Raw genomic sequence first — 23878 nt, forward strand, 5'->3', positions numbered from 1 at the left:
GATTCAAAAATCACATAAATTGGTTGGAGTCTCAGCTGTGTGGTTATTAGCTTTGCAACTAAATTTCTTAACTTCTGAATCTCAGTATCCTAACATGTAAAATGAGAACTATAAAATAACAAGGGACATATTACATTTTAAGGTCACTTGAGACTTTACAAAATATTTTTACATTTTATCTCATAGTTGTTGTGGCATCTTAAAATAGCATTCATACTCATTGCTATTTTTTTTAAAGGATTTATTTATTTATTTTAGGGAGGCAGGGAGAGAGAGAGAGAGCATGCACAAGACAGAGCATGAGTGGGGGGAAGGGCAGAAGGAGAGAACCTTGCGAATCCACAAGCAGACTCCCAGACTGAACATGGAGCCCAACTCCGGGCTTCATCCCAGGACTTTGAGATCATGACATGAGCTGAAATCAAGAGCTGGCCACTTAATTGACTGAGTCACCTAGCTGCCCCTATATTCATCACTATTTTGAAATTATCATAGCTGTTAGATTGTCCATTAGACCTTGCTATTTACTGTGTTAATAAAATGATTGTAGGTATATTGCTGTGTCATAATTTTAAATAGTTTGACATCCATATTTCAGTATAGCTGCTTTTCTTTGGATTTCTCTTATTATATTTAAGCTCTTAAAAATACATTTTTGAGAAGGGGTCCATAAGTGTTATTGGATTGCCAAAAAGACCTGTAGTACAAAAAAAAAAGAAAAAAAGGTTAAGAAAGATCCAGCCTAGATAATCATTAAGTTCATCAGTCAAGGTTTAGACCTAATCAGTTCTTCTTCTCTTGTGTTTCTTTTTCTCTCTGTATTCAGAGAAACATATGAATGTGCATGTGCATGGAAAAATCTCTATACATGGAGAATCCATAGTTCAGTAGTTAAAGGCATGAACTTGGGAATCAGACTTCCAGGCTTCAACCCAAGTTCTGCTACTTATTAGACAAGTTACTTAATCTTTCTATACCTTAGTTTCTTCACTTATGAAATGAAGATAAGAGAACCCAAAACTCTTTGTAGTGTTTTGCTGTTTTAATGAGTTAATGAGTTGCAAAGCCCTTACACAGTGCCTAGCACATAACATAACTTTATCAAATACTGGCTAATTTTATTACTATTATTAGTATGGATATATACACATGTAGGTCTATAAACACATTATGTATAGGGGTACCTGGTGGCTAAGTTGGTTAAGTGTTTGACTTTTGAGTTCAGCTCAGGTTGTGAGATTGAGCCCTGTGTTGGGCTCCACGCTCAGCACAGAGTCTCTCTCCTCCTCTGCTCTTCCCCTAGCTCAGGCTTTCTCTCTCTTTCAAATAAATACATCAATAAAAATCTTAAAAAAAAAAAACCTACATATGTATATAAGCAAGCATGTATAAAACATTTAGTGACCCTAACATTTAAGGTCATTGTTGAGGTAAAGACAGACATAACCTGAAATAATGTCACTGCTCTACCTCTTATGAGACTCCTTGCCTTACCGAACTCCTGTGTTGGCAGATGTCACAAACAAAGAGAGAAAATAACTCAAAGATTTACACTTGTTTAGAACATCGATAGTGGATCAAAAGTTGTGGAAGAATCAGAATGGAGCAGCCTTGTCACTTTACCACTGCAAACAACCCAAACACTATTAACAGTGATGATAGAATCAATCATTGCACACCATGCATATCTACAAATCATTCTGTTTAGTCTTCACAAAGAAAACAGTATTATTCTTCATTGCATTTAGTGATTTTCCATTTCCAGACACTTCTGAAACTATGTAAGACTCGTTCATTTCACTATAAGTCCAACCTGACAGTAGCAGTAATAAGGTCCTATTTATTGTCTACTATGTGTCAGGTGTAATGCTAGATTTTTTTTCAGATATACTTGGCACACATCATTATATTAGTTGCAGGCATACAACATAATAATTTGATAATTTGTATATATTGTGAAATGATCACCACAGTAAGCCTAGGTAACATTTGTTACCACACAGTTACGATTTTGTTTCTTGTGATGATTACTTTTAGATCTACTCTCTTAGAAACTTTCAAATAAACGATACAGGATTATTAACTATAGTCATGCTTGATGTTTTACAGTCATCCCATTGAACTCTCACATAAGCAAAGTATTATAGTCTATAGTTTTCAGACAAGGAATTGAGCCTCAAAAAGATTAAGTGGCTTACCCAAAGTAATACTCCTAATACGTGACAAAGCCAGAACTTAAAACTTGGGTTTATCTGACTCTAAAACTCACATTCTTCCTATGATACCACATTGTATAGTATTAAAATGAATATACTAAATTCTATCATCAAATATACCTGGCATTCATCCAAATTATTAGAGTTAAGAGAAAAAGCTACATATCTACAAATGATAACCATGGTATATAAAGATTTTACTATGTAAGTTTATGCTTTTATGACCCAGGACTGAGCCCTAAATCATCTGAATCGAGGACGTAATATTATGTTAAAACATGAATCTGTTGTATTAGGTTAAACACTAAAAATTGCTACTAAAATGATGTCTCATTCAGGGAAAGCCTCTTCAGTCCTCCAGAACAATGGGCAGCATAGAAAGCGTTCGATTTAATTAGTTGTGTATGTAGAAAGAGATGCTCATCTGTTTCCATGGAGTCGAACACATCACTGACATACTTCTCCATGGAAACAGAGAAGGGAAAACAGAAAATGCTAAAGTGAATGAATTCAGTGAGCAGTTGGTGAGCAAAGATTCAGGAAAAAAATAATTCATCTGTAGTACTATGTTACTAGTTTAGGAAAAAGAAATAGCATATATTTAGAGAGCATCAAAATGCACTACATGAAAGAATATATAAGATATGCTGAAATTTAAGATGACAACAGTTATTATTTTGGTCAGGATATATAAATATTGAGAAATGCCAAGAGCACAGGTATGACTGTCTTGCACAGACAACATAATAGCAGAATTCTGAAAAGATGAGCAGTGTTACAGCTCAAAGTCGGTAAGGAGACAAGATGATAAAACACAGAGGGAACACATTTATAAAATAAATTTATTGGCTCTATATTGGTTTCACATAATTTTGTTCTGCTTTGTTTTTAAGGATTTTGTTCTTTGGGGATTTAAAATTATAGGAATATCTCAAGGTTTATTACATAACATATTAGTTAATTTATATGATTGAGCCTATGTAACTTTTTAAATTTATAACACCCCTGCATATTTTATTTCCTTTGAAGGTTATTTTTCATTAAAATAATAAAGAGTTCATTTTATAAGATTTTTTTCTTGAGGTGTTCTTACTTTTAAAAAAAAATTCCAATGGAATTTAGTGCTAACCTGCCTCTCAAGTCAATTTAATTTAATTTAATTTAATTCAACTTGGTTCACAATTAATCCTCAAGATGATTGTAGGCTTCTTGGGAGGACAGGCACTTAAAAGAATGATTAAAGCATTTATTGACTTCCTCAACAAATTTATCTCATGTCCCTACTATGTGCCGGGTACTGTACTGGATTTTGCAGATTTGGTGATGAATTAAACAGATCCGTCTATATTCACAGAGGCTACTAGCTTATAGGAGAGAGAGAGACGGTAAAATAGTCATACATATAAATAAACAAGTTCAATGAAGAAACATTGCACAGTTCCAAGAGAGAACACAACAAACATTTCACTAAGCCTGGATGATGAGGGCAGGCCTCTTGGAAGAAGTGACCTAGAAGCTGAGGTCTGAAGGATGACAACAGTATTTTGAGCAAAAGCCATGAGACTAAAAAGGGCACGGTGGTTTTGAGAAAATGAAAGAAATCAAGTTTTTCTAGGAACAGAGTGGATAAGGTGAAGTTGGAGATGGAAAGAGGCACAGGTGCACTTGTAAATTTCATTCCAGGTATAATGGGAAGCAATTAAAGAAGTTTGAGCAGGAAAATGACAAAACCCTATACGAAACTTTCAGTTCAGGTAAACATGGAACACAATAAAAAAGTTCAAAAAAGGCAAAACTAGACTATAGCATTTAAGCTCTATACCTATGTGGTAAAACTACAATGCAATTATGACTATAAAAGAAAAGATAGAAAATGACTCCAATGGGAATGAAGAATACATTAAGGGAATTCTGGGGAAGTAACGTTCTGTCTCTTGACCTAGTGGTGGTTACATAGATATTTGCTTTATATTTATTTGTTAAACTTACATATAAGTTGTATGTACTTCTCTATACATATACTTCAAAACAAGCTTTTTTTTTTAAGATTAATTTATTTATTTTAGAGACAGCATGGGCATGCAGGAGTGTGGTCTTGGTGGGTGGGTGGGTGGGGAGAGGCAAAGGGAGAGGGAGAGAGAATCTTAAGCAGACTCCCAGCTGAGCATGGAGCCTGTCCAGGGGCTTGATCTCATGAGCCTGAGATCATGAACTGAGCCGAAATTAAGAGTTGGACGCTTAATGGACTAGCCACCAAGATGCCCCTGGTTTTGTTTTCTTTTAATAAAAGAGGGGATTGAGGTAAGTGGGGTGTAGATAGCACAAGAAGTTTGCTTTTGGTGACAGAAAGTGATAATTGCCCCCATATCCATTCTCTGATTTTTCTTTCTAAGAATTGAGCTGGGTGTGATGCCATCAAAGGAGAGACACTTTAGCCTCCTTTGTCCAGGGTGTGGCCCTATGTCAAGTGCAGTCCACCTCCTAAATGACAAGTGGCTTTTCTGAACTCTCCCTGCTCCTGCTGGCTGGGCTATGGCTACCACAGAAGTATCTGCTTTTGTCCTACAGATGGAAGCAACGTGTTGACAACAGCAGAGCCAAGTCCTAGCAGCATCCCTGGATGATTCTGTGAAGCAGAGATTTCTACCCACCATAGGCTGCTCACTTATATCTGTACTATGATGAGAATAAAATCTACTTCTACCTTTCTTAAGTCACTGCTAGAGCAGTTCAGCCTGTAACTGATACAGTTAGGATGGAAGTTAAGAGATATGACAATATGTAGAGGGGGATGAAGAAACAGGGAAGGGATTTTTAAATAGTGGAGACAATAGGGGCACTTGAAGGGCTCAATGAAGCAACTGCCTTCAGCTCTGGTCATGATTCTGGAGTCCCAGGATGGAGTCCTGCATCAGGCTCCCTGCTGTGTGGAGTCTGCTTCTCCCTCTACCCCTTCCCCTTCTCATGCTCTCTCTCTCTCTCTCTCTCTCTCTCTCTCTCATACAAATAAATAAAATCTTTAAAAAAAATAATGGAGACAATAGAGCATGTTTAAATGCTGATGGAAAGCAATAGAAGAAACGGTTGAAGGGGTAATCATCAGAAGTTTTTTTCTTTAGAAAAATGAGGGCAGGGTCCCTGAGAAATAGGAAAGGATGGAACACAGAGCATGTGTGGAAGACTTGTGACAGAAGGGGATATTTGCTCTGTTTTGGCAGAAAGAAAGAGAGAAGGTGGGTGCAGATGTAGGTTGATCTGCAGATATCATGCTGAAAGGTGAGGGAGATCCAACTTAAAATCTTAATTTTCCGTAGGGAACATGAAGCATTAGCTGAGAATGGAGGGAGTGAGGGAGGATTGGTGGTCAGAGGTTTCAGGAGCGTGAGAAGGTATGAAACACTCTTTATGGAGAAATATGGTGTGATGAATGGAAAGGGTTGAGTGCCTACTTGAAGTAGGTAACCACATTAGGGTGCTACCAATATTTGTGACCAGTTAAATTGTTCAAGGGTTGGCAGGGGTACATAGATTAGGTCCATCCACAGTTGGGATTGCAACAGCCAGGTGCAACAGAAGGTGAGGAGAAAAGATAATTTTTCTTTTTTAAAGATTTTTTAAAAAATTTATTTATTCATGAGATACACACAGAGAGAGATAGAGAGAGGCAGAGACACAGGCAGAGGGAGAAGCAGGCTCCATGCAGGGAACCTGATACGGGACTTGATCCTGGGTCTCCAGGATCATGCTCTGGGCTGAATTTTAACAGAAGAGCATGGAATGATGGTTGAATGGTGGAGAAAGTAAAGACAGAAGGAGACCGATAGTTGAAACTGCAGGAGATAATGGATTGCAAGTCTCCATGACTTAAAAAACTATTTTTCTCATTAGTAGGTGAACTGGAAGTAAGAGAGTTTTAATTGAATGGTGGAATGTTTGAATGAGTGACTCAGAGATTACTGGAAGATATCCCATTCCAGGGAATAACTCTGAATGCAGGTAGCTGATTTGAAGCTGAGGTGTCAGGAAATAATGTCTCTAACAGAGAAGAGAAACCTTCAAAGAGTAGGTAGTAAAAGAGTTTCGTCTTTAAAGATTAAGTAGGAGTGTAGCTGAGATGAGAATAAGGAGGTAGAAAACCTCCCCAGGAGAGGAGACATATAGAGAAAAGTAAGACAAAATTCATAACATTTTGGGGGAATGAAAAGCCTAGTAGAGGTTAGGGTGCATGGGTAGAAGTTTTCAGAGAAACCAGAAATGTAGGAAAAAATGAATTCTGAAGGAAACAGTATGGAGATTCAATTTCTGTGGACTTTATTTCAAAGCCTCAAGTTGTCAATCATGTCACTAGACACTGGTATGTAAAAAGATTAAAAACAATATACATTTTTATTGCTTTTCTTTAAGTAAAGACTAATGACTTCTAAATAGGTAGATATGTGGTTTTTACAATATTTGAAAAATGCTTACCCATTTTTGTCCTTGACTACTCTCCTACTCACTGTGTTCTCTCCTTCTAGAACTTTTATATTGGGCCTCTCTCTCTCTCTCTCTCTCTCTATATATATATATATATATATATATATATATATATATAATAGGGAGAAGGTTGGATCAATTCGAATCAATTGACTCAATGATAGGGAGAACACTGAATCTATGTTAAATCATTACAACTTAAGTTATTTGTAAGCCTTAATACTTTGGGTATATAGTAAATATAAAAGATCATTTATCCACTATCTCATTCTAAATCTCTGTTACTAGAAAGATGAATAAATTCTCTCAGCACATTAGAGTACATATCCAGATTCATTGTCGAACACACAGACATTTCTCAAGTATTTTTCACTTAATCCTAATCCATATTCTTAAATTTCAGGATTTTTTTGTTTGTTTTAACTAAATTTCAGGATTTAATTACTTTCTTGTTCAGGTTCTGGAATGAAATATAAATAATGATACATTGCCATTAAAATGTGTGAGTACATTGCAATTAAAATTACAACTAACACACTCCCTCAGGACAGAATTATTTTTAAAGTTTCTGTATTTATGGGGACTACTTACCTATGATGAGTCTGTGAAGAGCACCTTTATCTCCATTAATAGCAGCAGCATGAACTTGGGATGCTAATGAGGAGCCAGAAAAGAACAAGTTCTCTGATCTGTTCATAGTCTTCTCAACAACTAGAGCACCCTGAAACAATGTTTAAACTATGAGTATATGCAGAAAACATTTCTAAAAGCTGCCTCATCAGTCCTAAGTGGGTATATTATAAATATGGCTGAATAGAAATATTTGATGAGGGGGGAGCCTGGGTGGCTCAGTCAGTTAAGTGTCTGCCTTGGCTCAGGTCATGATCCCAGGGTCCTGGGATTGAGCCCACATTGGGGCCTCCTTGCTCAGCAGGGAGTCTGTTTCTCCCTCTCTCCCTGCCCCTTCCCTCCCCTCTGCACATGCTCTCTCTCTCAAATAAATAAATAAATAAAATCTTTAAAAAAAAAAGAATTATTTGACTAGGATTCAAAAAGTCTGGTGTCTTGGTCCTATCTAGAATTGCCATAATATGGCAAATTAGATGACCCTTTGTACAAGCTGCTCATCTGTAAAATGAGAGGGTTGGATGCTTCTAAGACTCTTCTCAGGGGTTATCTAAGGGAAAAAAGGGAGACTCAGTATTTAACCTTAGGCATAGGCCTCAAAAACCATAGTGACTTCTGACTTGATTCCACATAGTACTAAACATCAGAACTGTACTGGGAATCAAGATGATAAGCCACAAAATGGGCATGATGTGAACTTAATTATGAGGCCAAAATCAAGTAGATTTAAGTGCTAAATTAAAAGGTACTTGGTTCTATAAATGAATAAATAAAACTTAGTTCTTTCTCTCATGTTGCTGAATGGAAGAATTTTTATTTGTTCTTTCCTTATGCTCACCAAGGAAATATACCTAGCTTGAGATCTTGACCTTTGGATATTACTACATCATTAGGATCATTAAGAAAATTTTGTTCTGACTGGTAGTCGGATATGGTTTCATAGAACCTTCTAGAAATGCATTAGCTGCATAGAAAAATGGTGAGTTCTCCAGCATAACACTGTTGAAGCAGAGGCTGGGTTATGTCAGAAAGGCAGCATGAAGAATATAAACACCTGATGGGAAGGAAAAAATGGTGGTTGCATCACTGATTTTAAACTTCCTTCCTAAAAGTAAGATGCTATATCAAAGTTTCTGAGTTGAATGCCTGCAAGGACCAGGAAGGTAAAAAGTGTAAGAAACAAATGGGAGTCCTGGAGAGCATGGCACTCTGGGGCACACATGCATATCTAAAGGAAACAGCTGCTAATCAGCCAGTTAACAGCTGCCAAAAGGTCAGACAAGCCCTCTTTGGATTTCACCAAAAAGTGTCACTCCAGTCTCTGACTCCCGAGGATCTGGGAGCTTTGGAGGAGGAATTTATCACTACTGATGAGCTAGTACTTGCATTGTCACTGACAAGGATTATTGGTTCAAATTTTGCCTTAAACTGAAAGCGTTTTCTTAATTTTGGTAAAGGTCAGTGCTTCATGTCTTTATTTTGCTGACAATTTGAGTTAACATGCTGGCAGAAAATATGGGCTTTGTGAGACACTCCTGTCATGTCAGAAAAACCACTGTCACAGGCAGGATTATGTTAAAGTGACTTGAAAGAAGCTACAAAATGGGTGGAGGTAGATACAGAGGAAAGGAGGAATTGCATGTGGGCCCTAGGCCTGATTCTGTTAATAATAAGCAGCGTGCCCTTAGGCTACCTCAGCTCTAGGATTTTCAGTAAAATATGAACGATGACAAAGGTAGACTATGTTGATTCATTCAATAAGTCGAGTGCTGTGTGCTAGGCACTGTTCCGAATTCTAATACATGTCATTTCTAAGTGGCCAAAGTTTTAGGCATATCAGAATCACACACACACACACACACACACACACACCTCTTCATACCCTTTGAAAAATACACTAAAATCTGATGTCAGTTATATACATTTCACCTCACAATTGTTAGCACTTAGCACAGTAACAGGTTCATACATAGCCGGTATCAGTAAATGTTTGTCCAATGAAAAGTCACAGGGGAGTGCTAAGTCCAGAAGGTGAGCAGGATCAAAGTTTAATTTCTTGGACTAAAGACGTCATACTCATGAGCGTCTGCTCTTTAATTCCCCATTTCTGTCTCTTGTGTCAGAGAGGTAGTGAGTGGTATAGAAATAAGAACACAGGACTAGGAGAGGAGAGAGAGAGAAAGAGAGACCTAAGTCTTGGCTCTGCCACCACCTAATTTTGTCACCCTGGGAAAAGTATTCTCTAGGGTCCTTTTTTTTAGCACAAAATACACACACACACACACACACACACACACACTATGGCGCTGTTTTTTGGTAAATGATTTTTATAGCTGAAGAGCAAAACCACTTCATCAATTATAAAGTGTCATAAAATGTACAGGTATCATTAATTATAAAACCAGCCAGTGTAATAGATGCTCTGATAATTATAACTGTACAAAACTAGTGGTGCTGTAGTCAGTCAGCAAGTCAGCAAAGGGAAGAGTCATTCTGATTAGGACTAAAGGGCTGGTTTTTTTGTTTGTTTTTTTTTTTTTTTTTAAGTTCTCAGAGATGGTGACATTTGAGATGGCATTCCAGATAGAGAAGGGGCTAAGGCCATTCCACCGCAGCAGGAAAGCTAGAGTACAGGCAAAAAGTAGGGAGAACCTCAAGAAAGCAGAATGCAAAAAAAAAAAAAAAAAAAAAAAGGAAAAAAAGAAAAAAGAAAGCAGAATGCCTCCCAGGTACTTAGTACGGATTGTGTGGCTAGTATCTGGGACACGTGGACCTGGCTCGGTGTTGGCAGATGAAGCTGGGGAGCCAACTAGGGCCAGATTAGGATCCTCCGTTGCTGGGCTAATGAATTTCGTTAACCATCCTGTCCGAGTGATCCATGCATTAGCAGCAATCACAGCCGCCACCGAGCTTTTCAGTTTAGAACGTGCTTTCTCATTTTCTCCCGTATCTGCTCCCTGCACGAGCCCGCAGAGACAATTAGGGATAAGTCATCGACTCATTCAGCGGAGGCCCCGAGAGCTGGCTCCGACTTTATAGTGCAGTAATTAGTGCAGAAAAGAAGAGGCAGCAGGCGAGGAGGCCAGTGATGAAGGATCAGGAGGCCACACAGCCCAGGCCAGGAGGGCCCGGGAGCCTGAGGCGGGGGCCAAGGCAGTGCAGAGCGATCGGAGCTTCCCCAGCCACAGGCCCCTTCCTACTCACCCTCGCCTCCTCCAGGACTCACGTCCCGGGGGCGGCTCCAGGAGGTACGACCCCCAGCGGGCCGCCCCTCCCGCCAGGACCGTACACTACATCCGGCTGGGAGAGACCCCAGCGAGCTGAAACTAGGAGAACCCCTCCGAAGGCCGCCCGAGGCGCTCGACCGCGCTGCCCTCTGGGAATCGTAGTTCCCAATCCCCTAAACGCAGAGGTTCGCCGCCCTCCGCCCTTGGTTTCCCACAGGACCCCGCGCGCGGAGGACTCGGTGGAGCTGGGCCGAGAGCCCGATGGGAAAGAAGTTCTAGATGCCCGATGACGTGCTCGGTGAGAGCGGTGCGCGACTACGTTTCCCAATATGCTCCGAGGTGGGCAGGACCCGGAAGTGAGGGTGTGCGAGGCCTCTCTGGAAGTTGTCCCGGGTGTTCGCTGCTGGAGCTCCGGGTCCAGAGGACGAGGTGCCGCTGCCGGGAGGGCCGTCCGCCGCCGCCGGCTCCCGGAGCCCAGCCCTTTCCTAAACCCAGCCCAACCCTGCCCAGTCCCAGCCGCGAACCCCGGCGTTACCATGAATCCTGCCGTCTTCCTATCCTTACCCGACCTCAGATGCTCCCTGCTGCTCCTGGTGAGTGAGTGAAGGAATGACAGACCCTTCGACGGACGCCCGGACGGCCTCGCGCCCTCGCTAAGCGGGAGCACCGCTGCCCCCACCCTTGCCTTCCTATCTTGTGTCCGGTGGCGGGGAGTGCATCCTCCCGCGCTGCCCCCGCTCTCCGCATCCGTGCGTACGCCTCCCCGGCCCAGGGCGCCCGCGGCCTGAGAAGCCACGGTGGAGGCTGGGACCTGTAGCCTGGAGAACTGGCCGTGGGGGAAGGATACGTGGGAGGGTCACGGGCGAGGAGCTCTCCCTTCCCCCAGCCTGACCGACGGAGGTGGTCTCAGGCTCCAGGGCTCTGGCGGTAGCTGGGATCGGAAGGGGCGGGAGAGAGAGAGAGAGAGCCCTGCTCCTCCCTCCCACCCCTCCCTTTGGGAAGGCCGACAGGTGCTGGGGTCGAGTGAATCTCGCCCTGGAGCCCGGCAGCGGTGCCCGGGGTTGGCGGAGCCCTCTGTTGTGGCCTGATGCGATTGGCTGGGAACCCGGAACTGGAGGCAGGTTTGCAGTCCACCCCGGGGAATACAGGTTTGAAGGGTGGAGACGGATTTTCCTGAAAACCTCACCTCACGGCCTGCCTCCCATTTTTGTCACACATCCCTCCCCCGCCCCCTCCTAGAAATTGAAGCAGAACTCACTCACTCTCTCTCTCTCTCTCTCTTTTTTTTCCCAGTGCTCCTGGTTTGAGAATGACCAGGGCTTCTGCATACATTTGCACTCATTCCTAAACCCCCTCACCTGCGTGGCTCCATCCCCTCGTATAAAGGCCTGTTTGCCCAGCCCCCTCTTTCCCCCCCCCGAAGTACATCTCCAACATGCGATCTAAGTAATTCAGGCCGCAGGTCAAACTGACAAAAGTGGAGGAAGGACTCCCGTGTGGCAAAGTGACGTACTTTTAATTGAGGTGTTGCGATAATGCAATATCTGAAAATAACTTTAGTTGTAGTAGATTTTGAAAAGCCGGGTTTAAGATGAACATTAAAGTCAAAAATCACTTTTTTTTTTTGAACAATTTAAAAACCGTAATTAAGTGACTCACAGAAAGTTGCATAGCTGCCTGGTTACCGGCAGGAGTGGGACTTGAAGCCCGTCTCTTGGCTTGCAGTGCTTATTATTCCACCACAGCATGTAAAATCTTTAATATTTTATATTTGAAATTGACTTAATTTCTTTCTCCCTACTCCCTCCCCACCCTGCTTTTTTTTTTTTTTTTCCTTCTGTCCTCCTCTCCTGTTTTTTTCTTTCTGATTTGCAAGTCCCATGAAAAAGCCATCTACAATATTTGGATCTTTTCAGAGAAAAAGCACTGTGAAAAACTAAAGGGGATATCAAAGTAGTTTTGAGAACTGAGAGTTGAATATAAACATGTGATATTAAATGATGAAGTGTCGTATTGCTATTTCTTATCCAGCAGTGAGTGGCTTCTGTAGAGAGGAAAATATTCTGTATAGAGCTCTTTTTGGTAGTTTCATTAATATGCTGTGCTTCTCTTTTCATTCTAGAAGTACTAGGATAAAAGTCATTGTTATTAAAGACTACTCTCATTTTAAGGATAATAGATAGTAATCTTTTATCCATGAAATGATAAAATGGTCTGAGTTATGAGTTGTCTGCTAGAAATTACTTTTAGGTTACAAAAAACAAAAACAGAAAACCAACCAAAAAAAACCAAAGGACAAAAATCTTAAGACATTAGAAAAGTTGAAATACTGAATAGGAAAACTACATCAGGTGCACTTCCCTGAAATGGTATGTTTGGTTGTAGAACTAAGCTTAAGAAGGAAAAAGTATTTATTTCGAAATAACTCATACTTTTTATAGAAAACCTACAGATCCTTTTAAGTACAAATTTTTTTCCCTAATAATTCTAAAGTCTAGTTAACATTTTGTATATTTAAATAAAAGTAGAGGAATAGAAACTTTGAAGACATTTTAGAGAATACTTAGAAAGTTAATGGGCTGGAAAATAAAGCCCAAGAAAAGGTTTAATAAACCAGAAGTACAAGTCAAGCTAGATTCAGTTTGAACACAGTGTTTGCCAAAGCAGTTTTAATTATCATAGACTAGTTAGCAAATATTTATAAAACATCTGTTTAATCAGTATTTGAGGTATTGATCTAACTGGTAATTCTGTTCCTAGTGATAGAACGTGCTTAGTCAGCATCTCACCTGTCTAAAAATATTTCCTTTATCTTCCCCAGGGTAGTTTCTTTCTCCTCCCTCCAACTTGCCTTCTCAGACTTCAGGTTACTCCCTCCCATGTCCAGTCATTGAATATCCCAGTTTCCATTTAGCTGAGTTCATCATTTTTCTCTCAAATGGCCTGCCCTAAAAAGCTGTATATTCTCTTACTACAATATTTTTTTCAGGCAATCTGTACCTCAGCCCTAAAGAACTTAATCTGTTCAGAGTTAATGGTATTCATAAAAGAGTGGAAACATATTGTCCTTAAACTTCATTGAAAAATATTTTTCTTTTCCCTGATCTCAAAAACATTTTGGAAAGTATCACTGTATGCCTAAAAAGCCTCTCTGGGATGGGTAACTAAACACACAAACTCAATGTGATCACTTTTCCTGGGTTCGTATATATTTCGTATTTTATTTATATACTGCATATATAGTTAAATGTGTATGTGTATATTTAAAGTCAAGGTCTTAGAGAATAAGTTCGTTTATTGCAGGGAAACACCCCCATTGCCTTTAACTTTTTTTAATTTAAACTCCACTGAATTTGCAGTATGTCTTGGACAAAATAAGGTAGTATGGATGCACTGATTTTGGATAAATCAGAAGAGAAATTTGAGTCACCTGGAAAATGCAATGAGGCTTTAATGCTCCTCATATCTTTTCTGTATCTCACTATGTATTTCGTTTCTGTTATGGTTTGTGTTGATTCATTTGATGTATATTTACAACTTTAGTTCTTAACTTTGTGTAATCTATGCCCCCCTAACTGTTCATCATATTTTGTGGATGATTTGAATGCTGGAGATAGCAGTGTTTCTCTGCTACAGCACCATGTATGTGATACCTGCCTGGACTGGGAAATTGCTTCCTGTTGTGTGTGCATTTTTGTTTTTGTTTTGGAGAATTTGTGGGGTGGGGAGTATAGCAGAAGAGGGGCAGAGCAAGAGAGAACCTTAAGCAGGCTCCATGCACCTTATTTTCTTTCTTTTTTTTCTTTTAGAGTGTGAGTGAGCATGAGCAGGGTGAGGGGCAAAGGGAGAGGCAGAAAGAATCTCAGGTAGACTCCCTGCTAAGCACCGAGCCTGACTAGGGGCTCCATCCCAGGACCGTGAGATCATGACCTGAGCCAAAAACCAAGAGTGGGACGCTTAACCAACTGAGCCACCCAGGGCCCCCCCCCTTTTCTTTTTTTTTTTGTAATTTATTGTTGAGGAAACTGGATCCTCTGTCATTCAGAATTTCTCATATTTGGATATTGCTGATGGTATCCTTGTGTGTGGTTTTATGTTTCTCTTTTCCTTGTGTTTTCTGTAAATTTGTCATTAAATTTATGCAGTCTCAACCACCAACTCAGTGTATAGTTTCATTTAGCTTTCATTTTTTAGTTTTCAAAAACTTACCTTCTAGTGTGTAATTATGTAAAATTTACCTCTTCCAAAACCAAATCTATAAAGCCAACTATTTTGACAAATCTAGCCTCTATTCTCATCTGTATGTTCTTAATCTCTCCTAATATAAGAATCTTAAAAAATTTTGTTTCAAAAAAGAGGTGGTCTGCTTGTGTGTATGTATATATGCTTCTCCCTCTCCTTTGATAAACTGTAGCATATATTTTGTTTTTTTTTTCTTTTTCAAAGTGTATGTGTTAAATCACTAAGTTGTACGCGTGAAACTAATATTACACTGTATGTTAACTAATAGGAATTATAATAAAAACTTTAAAAGTGTATCCTAGGGATCAGGGTAGAAATACCTGTTATTTCTTCTTAAACTGCTTATTGCTCCACTTGGTAGATGTACCAAATCTACTCATTTGCATTCTTCTGCTGTAGCAAAAGTTCTGCCAAGATTAGCTGGTGCATACATATTTTTGCTAGTGTGTCTCTGAGATAAACTCCTGTAATTGAAGTTTGCTAAGGCAAAGGATAAATGTATATGTAACTTTGTAGCTGTTGCTAGATTCTGCGAAATTCCTCTCCATAGGAGTTTTGCCATTTTGTGATCTTACCAACAGTGTAAGAGAATTTCCCTATATCCTGATAACAGAGTATGATGTGGACCGATGGGTGTTTGTCAATCTGATAGGTGAGAAATGGTATCTCAGTGTATTTTGATATGATTCTCTCTCTCTTTTTTTTTATGATTCTCTTTTAATATGAGTGTGGTTGAGCTTTTTTATGGGTAAAGGCGTTTACATTCGAGTTCTTAACTCATTATTTCCTTAGTTGATTCTATGATGCAGCTAGATTGAGAGGCACTGGAATGTACTACCCTAATATTTCTGGTGGGTTAAAACTTGTAAAAATCTTGGAGGAGATGTCAGATTGCTGCAGTTATTAAAAACCTTTTCTTGGGCCGGGTGGCTCAGTTGGTTAAGCTGCCGACTCTTGATTTTGGTTCAGGTCATGATGTCAGGGTTGTGGAATCAATTTCTGTTTGGCCCCACTTCTTACCCCTCTCAGTGGGGAGTCTGCTGGAGACCCCCCCCCCAGATACCCCCCTTACGTGTGCACGTGCATGAGTGCTCTATTTCTAAAAGAAATATTTTTTAAAAAGTAGACTTTTTCTATATTGTTGACCATGATTTTTAATATCTTTATGTTAACTCAGCCTTTAGATGTGCTTTAAATGTCTTAACAAAAGATGAAGTAAATTAGATTACTGGTTATGTCCAATTTATTCACAGATAAAAAAATATGAAAGATACAGGTGTGCTGTTTACTGCCAATCTCCAAATACATCTTCAGGACACCTTTCTAGAATTATATTTCTTGGTTCATACAGTATGTCTATTCTTTGGGATTTCTGATACATTGTACTAAATTGCCCTGCTGAAAAGTTATACCAGTGTGTATTCTTACAATATGTGAGCATGCCCAAGTCCTCACACTCTAATCAACAATGCTTTTGTAATCTATGCCAATTTAATAGACCAAAATTAGCATCTGATTTATATTTACATTTCTTTGATTGCAACCAAAACTGAATATTTTTTTGTATTTTTTGACCATTTATTATTCTCTCTCTGTGTGCATGTGTTCATGTTATTTGTCCCATTTTCAAGAAGTTGTTTTCTCTTATTTTCTCCAGTAAATCAGAATAGATCTACTCACAAGATACAGTTTAGGAACATTGGAGAGTGTTAATCCTTTGTCAATTTGTTTAATGTCTGTTCAAGAGGTAGCAGAGTGCAAAGAATTCTGGGCTTAATGTCAGGGCATCTGTGTACAAGTTCTGTCTCTTCCTTGTTCTTTTTTTTTTTTTTTTCTTCCATGTTCTTAACATTGTAACCTTGGATAAATCACCTAAGTTTTTTAGTGTATAAGGTAAGCACATTGGATTCAGGGATTCTTTGTGTAGCTATTTTGTTTTTCAGAAAGGATATTTCTGTAACTCCTGTAATTAATATACTTAGTATGTAATTGGATATCTCCTAAAAAAATCTGACTTAACAGGTTGCGGTTCTGGACCACCTCACTCTGATTCAGTGCAAGGAATAGTATGCTCTGGTCATAGCTTTATTGATATTGACTATTGCTGTGCTCCATTTCATCTAACCAAGGAAGTGATTAAAAAGTTTGACTTTTCACGGCATTTATTGATCTTTAGCCTACCCTTGATTCTGTATAGAGGAACTATCTGTGGCCCAGGCCGCAGGAACTTTATATCATTGGTATTTTTCTTTCTTCCTGTCATTTGAATGCCTGTTTACCATAGTAGAGAAGAGCAATGAAAGAGAAGGAAATCATCTCAAATATTTTAGTAGTATCTGCTAAAGAAAACTACTGAGTGCATTGTAGAATGCCAGTACCTTTTCCATTTCTTCCTTAAGATTATCAGTCTAGTAGTGGGAAGTTTGGTAATTGGATTTAAGAGATTTTAGAAAAAGTTCTTTCTTCAGGAATCAGAAGTTTTTGACCCTGGAAGAAAAGAAATTGGAGCTCCCTTTATTTCTGTGGTACTCAACCATTAGTATCTTGCTTGGTTCAGTAGGTGGAAAGGGATGTATCAACCATGAGTGGATCACATGCAGTTAAAACGACTGAAGGTATAGCTGTCTAGAGTTGTGCTATAAATTTAAGTTCGTTAAAATTAGAGGGGCACTTGGGTGGCTCAGTCAGTTAAGCATCTGCTTTCGGCTCAGGTCGTGGTCTCAGGGTCCTAGGATGAGCCCCAGGTGGGTCTGCCTGCTCAGTGGGGAGTCTGCTTCTCCCTCTCCCTCCCCCCTCCCTCTCCCCACTCATGTTCGCGCTCTCAAATAAAAAAGTAAAATCTTTTAACAAAATCATTAAAATTAAAAACTATAAATTCCATTCCTTGGCCACATTAGTCCCATTTGAGGTCCTCAAAAGTCGTAAGTGCCTCGTGGCTACCGTGTTGAACAATGCAGATTATGGAATATTTCCATTGCTGTAGAAAGTGCCACTGGATAGTGGTCATCAGATCTTGCTCTTGCTGTCCGTCTCAGAAACCAAGACAAACTGAAATAAAGAATGAGAAGAATGCCTCAAACAGTGTTTCAAAGCTTGTGAGGAACATAGTGTTTTCCTCTCCAAGGGACAACAATAACCTGGAAAATGTCAATAATCTTAATCAATGAGCTCAGATTTGGCTTTTGGTTGCTTGTTAGCAGATTTAAGGAGGCACCAGAGAATACTAGTTGAAACTAAAGAGTAAGAGTTTATGTGTTAGTATTGATTCTTTCACTAGTTCACAGGGTTACTTAGGCAGGTCCCTCCCTTCCTCCCTCCCTCCCTCCCTCCCTCTCTCTCTCTCTCTCTCCTCTCTCTCTTCCTTTCCTTTCCTTCTTTCTTCTTAGTTTTTCAGTTGAAAATTGAGTAGGCTTGAAAGTCTATTTTGGCAGTCTAGTGGGCATTCTGATGGAATGTGACCCTGACTTTGGGGTTTGAGGGCTGCAGTTTATCTCTGGTAAAATCCCTTTTGAGGGCTACATCTTTAGAAATAATGCTTTGGGGGATATTTTATTGAGTAAGAAATTCATGTTTTAGTTATAGTAAAATAACCTGTAAAAGATGGCCTGTTGATATCTGTTTGTTTCAGACATCAGAAGGAGCTTCATGACAGAGCCGAAGCTTCTAATTTGATAAATCCACAAATTAACGTGAATCTCTTTGCTTCAACATGACCAGAAATTATATGAGCTCATGAAGATGGGCTAATATTTAATATTTAGATTAAACAGAGTTAAAATTTGTCATTTCTTTGGACAGGATGCTCTCATAATTACATGCCTGCCATTCAGCGGTTTTGTCATATTTGAAGATTTGGAAAATGTAGAGGGGGAATGCCAACTTTTAAAAAATTGCTAACGCCATATTGAAATCTATCTCTCTACTTAAAAGTTTCAGGTGTTAGATAACTTGTGATTTGGAGTTATTCTGAGGAATGAAATTTGGATATTCTCAATTCCTTTGACTTTTATTACTATGGTTCTGGCCCAAGTGCAGTAAAATCTCAGCTAGCTGATGACAAGCACACACTTTGTAATGACTTCATATTCTGAAAGAGCTAAGAATAAAGATGAGCTACTTTTTTTGTAGTCAGAATAATTTTTTAGAAAATTGGCTCATTCTTCAGGCTTTCTAGATAGCAACCAGTTTTTACTATAAGAATAGATACTGATTCTCATAGGAAGTCATGTGATCTGCTTACAACAAAAGTACTGCAGTGTCACAAAATACTTGGTTCTTTGTTAGTTTAATTTTTGAATGAATAGTTCTAGAGACTCTAATTTTAGAATTGTAAAAACTGTTACATTTTAAAGCATGTTTTATTTGTTTCAGAAATCCTTCAGTTTATTAAATAATTGTGCCTCTGCTCTAGTCTTCCAGAAAATCTGAAGAACTTTTCCCTTAATGATAACTTGAAAGTGTATTGGCTAAAGAGAAAGCTTTTTAGAAAGAATGTTCAGTTTAGCAGAGACTGGGGCTCAAATCTTGGATCTGCTACTTTATCTTGTCTGTTAATTTCTGAGGAATAATACAGGTATTCTCTGCCACTCCTAGGAGGTGCTCTTGTTTGCACACTTCTATGATTTGGTAGAACCAAAAGTATCACATTTTCTGGTTCTTAGATCTTAGTTTTTAATACAATGCCTTATACAGGTTAAGTGCTTATAATAATTATGTTAAGTGTATGGAAAAAAGAAAAGGTAGAGCTAGAGTAAGGATGATCAGGAATGTTTAGGGGAGTTGTTGGTAAGCATCACAAAGATGAGCCTTAAAGTAAGTGAGGGAGTCAGTCATTTGGATTTCTTGAGGAAGAAGGCTTCCAGACAGAGGCAGAGTCCCAAATGTGGGAGTGTCCCACACATATTCAAGGACCAGCCAGGAGGACAACATGGTTGTCATACCGTGAATAAGGTGCAGTGTGTTAAAAGATTAAGTCGTGTAGCTAAACACGTTTTGCAAAGTTGTGCTTGCTCTTAACTGGTGTATGGTGTTTGCTGATCCTCCTCTCCCTCCCTCCCTCCCTCCCTCCCTCCCTCCCTCCCTCCCTCCCTCCCTCCCTCTCCCTTTCCTTTCCTTTCCTTTCCTTTCCTTTCCTTTCCTTTCCTTTCCTTTCCTTTCCTTTCCTTTCCTTTCCTTCTTTTTTTTTATTTTTTTTATTTTTTTATTTTTTATTTTATTTTTTTATTTTATTTATTTTTATTTTATTATTTTATTTTATTTTATTATTTTATTTTATATTTTATTTTATTTTATTTTTTTATTTTATTTAAGATTGCTGACCTGACCCAATAAGGTAGAACTTTTTTTTAATTAATTAATTAATTAATTAATTTATTTATTTATTTATTTATGATAAATAATCTCACAGAGAGAGAGAGAGGCAGAGACACAGGCAGAGGGAGAAGCAGGCTCCATGCATCGGGAGCCCGACGTGGGATTTGATCCCGGGTTGCCAGGATCGCAGCTCTGGGCCAAAGGCAGGCGCTAAACCGCTGCGCCACCCAGGGATCCCCAAGGTAGAACTTCTTAATAGTGTTGCTGGAAATAGTGACCTCCTCAGCCTTGGCCCAGTTGGTCCTGCTAGGCGTAGCATCATGTGTTTACCCCAATGGGTCCTAGTATTTACCCCAGTGGGTCCTAGTATGCTAAATTAAAAATACTCTTTATATGTGACAGGGTGGGCCACAACCTACAGTTATAGTAACTTCAAATGTTAAAACAAAAGGTTTCCTAACATAGTTTGATTCCTGAAAGTAATATGCTTTCATGGTATAGAAAAGCATAATGAAAATAAAAAATTCATATCCCAACCACTGATAACATTTTAATATAGTCCAGTTTTTTAATATAGTCCAGGAAAAAATCCAGTTTTTTCCTATGCATACTTGAAAGGACTTTTTTTTTTTTTTTGAAAGGACTTTTTTTTTTATTATTTTTATTTATGATAGTCACACACAGAGAGAGAGAGAGAGAGAGGCAGAGGCAGAGACACAGGCAGAGGGAGAAGCAGGCTCCATGCACCGGGAGCCCGATGTGGGATTCGATCCTGGGTCTCCAGGATCGCGCCCTGGGCCAAAGGCAGGCGCCAAACCGCTGCGCCACCCAGGGATCCCTGCGCCACCCAGGGATCCCTGAAAGGACTTTTAATAGTAACATGTAGTTTTGAACAAGATCGGTTTGTGCTTTTTGTTTTTGTTTGATCCTGGTGTAGAGTAGTAGACCACTGTTTGTGTGGGAATACAGAAGATAACCCTATGTGTGCATATACTTGTATTCATGTAACTTGGAACTGACTCCTAGCTTGACCACTTAACTTTATTATTTATTTATTTATTTATTTATTTACTTACTTACTTACTTACTTATTTACTTACTTACTTATTTATTTATTTATTTATTTATTTATTTAAAGATTTTATTTATTTATTCATAGAGACAGAGACAGAAAGAGAGGCAGAGACACAGGCAGAGGGAGAAGCAGACTCCATGCAGGGAGCCTGACATGGGACTCGATCCCTGGTCTCCAGGATCACACCCTGGGCTGCAGGCAGTGCTAAACAGCTGCGCCTCTGGGGCTACCCGACCACTTAACTTTAAAAAGTTATTTAACCTTCCTGAGTTTACATTTTTCTCACCCATCAAGTGGGGATAAAGACCTCTTCTGCAGGGTTCTGGGAAGACAAAATTATTTGTGGATGGGTCCATGGTCTAGTAGACATTTCCCAACAAATGTTTGGATGAAGGAATCAGTGAGTGATGAATGGTTGGATATATTTTGGGGACGGGGGTAACTTTCAGATTGTCCATCCAATGGTATAAGAATTGTGTGAGCTGGCATGACTAGCTTCCAGTTCTTGTGGTCTTCTGATGCTGATAATTGCCCTGTCATTATTATACTAACAAAAGCAGCTTAAAAGTGTGACTATTAAGTGAGCTAGTTATCTGCTTACCTCTTTTTTATAACTGTACTTCGTTTTGCATGTAAATTTGGTATATAATGATGATAACAGTTTATGGAGACAGTTGGATTTTCTTGTACAGGCTGTTGGTTTTATAATTGAGAGACCTGGGTTTGAACCCTGTTCTGCCAGTAGTTTCGAGTGGTCACTTAGTATTTGAGTCTTAATCATTTAACAATATTTGCATTTACTGTATACCAGATACTGTAAAGTTTCAGTTTCCTCATTTATAAAACAGGAATAATATAATTCCTACTTCAGCTTCAGAGTTGTTTTAATGATGTAAAAGAGATAATATATGGGTTTGCAAATAAAAGTTGCCAGACTGAAATATTTTTGCATGCTTCAGATGTATGTTTGCTACTTGGTTTCTCTACTTAGAAGCCTAGATATGTGATGTATATCCCTTTCAGGAAAAGTTGATGCATTATGGAAATAGGTCTAGGGTCCGGATTGCCAAGATAATGACAATACCAGAAGGTAGAGTGACTTTGATCTTGGAAAGACCTAGTTCATTCCCAGCTCTACTACCTCTTTGTAGCTGTATGATTGATATAAAGCAAAGTTCCTTATCTTTCTGACCCTCAAATTTTCCATTTTAAAAGTAGGGATGATTATTTTGCAAGGCTGCAAGATTGAGATATATGGTATATAGAATACTTTGCATCATATCTGGCGTATAGGAGACATTTTTGTTTTGCAAGGTAATGAATAGAGAAGGAAAGCTTGTCAAATGGATGGAGTCATCATTATGAAATGGAGGAAGTTCCCTGGAGGAGGACAGCACTTGTGCTGACCATCTTTCTGTGTTGGTACTACCTTTTCTTGACCCTTAGAAATGAGTAAATGGATGAGGCTTTTTATCCTAAAAGTGTAATTCTAAATATTAGTGGTTTCTTAAAATACTTATCAACTTCTCTCTTTCCCCGGTGAATGATGACATAGTCTTATCAACATAGTGACAAACGTAACTATGATTGATAGAAATAAGAATCTAACTTGATATGCATTTCTGCTTTTAATACAAAAGCAAATAAACTCCTGTAAGTGGTAGAAATGAGAGTGGAGAAACATGCTTTATGCTTTGCTGTTTGAAAGGTATCATTTGCTCCACAAAGAAAGGCATCATTTCTATTACTTTGTACACTCAAAATCATTAAAAAAATATATCCTTGACACCTGTAATTGACTAGATACTAGGAAAATGATAATGATTCTTTGGAAATATATAATCTTGTTGAATTTAGTAAGGGAAGAGAAAATTATTACAGCATATTTTTGGTCACTGAAAAGACCTAAAATAAAAATAAAAATCCTATTTGTATAGGTGTGGAAGATTTCAAATTGCTGGTTATTCAGTTTCATTTGTTTCTATAAGCCTGACTTACATATATGATAGTTATCTCTTAAATATTGCTTCCCCTGGGGAGTAAAATTATTACACATAAACATGTATTATATCTAATACTTTTATAACTTTTGGTCCAACACTTTTAGTAAGTTACAGATTTGATGAAAACTGAGGGTATAGTATGTCTTTTTGAATTTGGATACTCCTGAAGGTGTCTGCTTAGAACCTGTTGACATATAAGATAGTTTATGATGAGTATTTCAACTTGGATCAAGGAAAGCTCATCATATAGTCTTACTTTTTTTTCTTTTTCTTTTTGTTTTTTGAGGTAGAATCTGTCAGTATATTTATTGATTTATTAAATATTTATTTATTTGAGAGAGAGTGAGAGGGGGAGCGCACGCACAAGCAGAGGGAGAGGAAGAGGGAGAAGCAGACTTCCTGCTGAACAGGGAGCCCGTTTTAGGGCTTGATCCCAGGACTTCAGGTTTTTTTTTTTAAAAAACATCTTTTTATTTATTTAATTTTTATTTATTTATGATAGTCACACACACAGACAGAGAGGCAGAGACACAGGCAGAGGGAGAAGCAGGCTCCATGCACCAGGAGCCCAACGTGGGATTCGATCCCGGGTCTCCAGGATCCCGCCCTGGGCCAAAGGCAGGCGCCAAACCGCTGAGCCACCCAGGGATCCCCGGACTTCAGGTTTACAACCTGAAAGCAGACTCCCAGTCAACTGAG

General features: G+C 38.9%; 2 protein-coding genes across 3 annotated transcripts in view; one reads left to right on the plus strand and one right to left on the minus strand.

Annotated features, from left to right (window-relative positions):
• INVS (inversin) overlaps positions 1–10717 on the minus strand; it is a 155768-nt gene extending 145051 nt beyond the window's left edge. The window contains exons 1-2 of one of the 2 annotated variants that reach the window (XM_055301614.1): positions 10524–10717; positions 7284–7413 (exon numbers count right to left, since the gene is read on the minus strand). In XM_055301614.1, coding sequence (XP_055157589.1) covers positions 7284–7389 — 106 coding nt within the window. In that variant the 5' untranslated portion in view covers positions 7390–7413; positions 10524–10717. The remainder of the gene's footprint in view (positions 1–7283; positions 7414–10523) is intronic. The other variant, XM_055301615.1, reaches the window with a different exon arrangement.
• Positions 10718–10836: 119 nt separating this feature from the next.
• ERP44 (endoplasmic reticulum protein 44) overlaps positions 10837–23878 on the plus strand; it is a 93599-nt gene continuing 80557 nt past the window's right edge. The window contains exon 1 of the mRNA XM_055302430.1: positions 10837–11139. Within this exon, the coding sequence (XP_055158405.1) occupies positions 10876–11139 (264 nt within the window). The 5' untranslated portion in view covers positions 10837–10875. The remainder of the gene's footprint in view (positions 11140–23878) is intronic.

Source organism: Nyctereutes procyonoides, unplaced genomic scaffold, assembly GCF_905146905.1.
Source record: "Nyctereutes procyonoides isolate TBG_1078 unplaced genomic scaffold, NYPRO_anot_genome, whole genome shotgun sequence".
Lineage (NCBI taxonomy): Eukaryota > Metazoa > Chordata > Mammalia > Carnivora > Canidae > Nyctereutes > Nyctereutes procyonoides.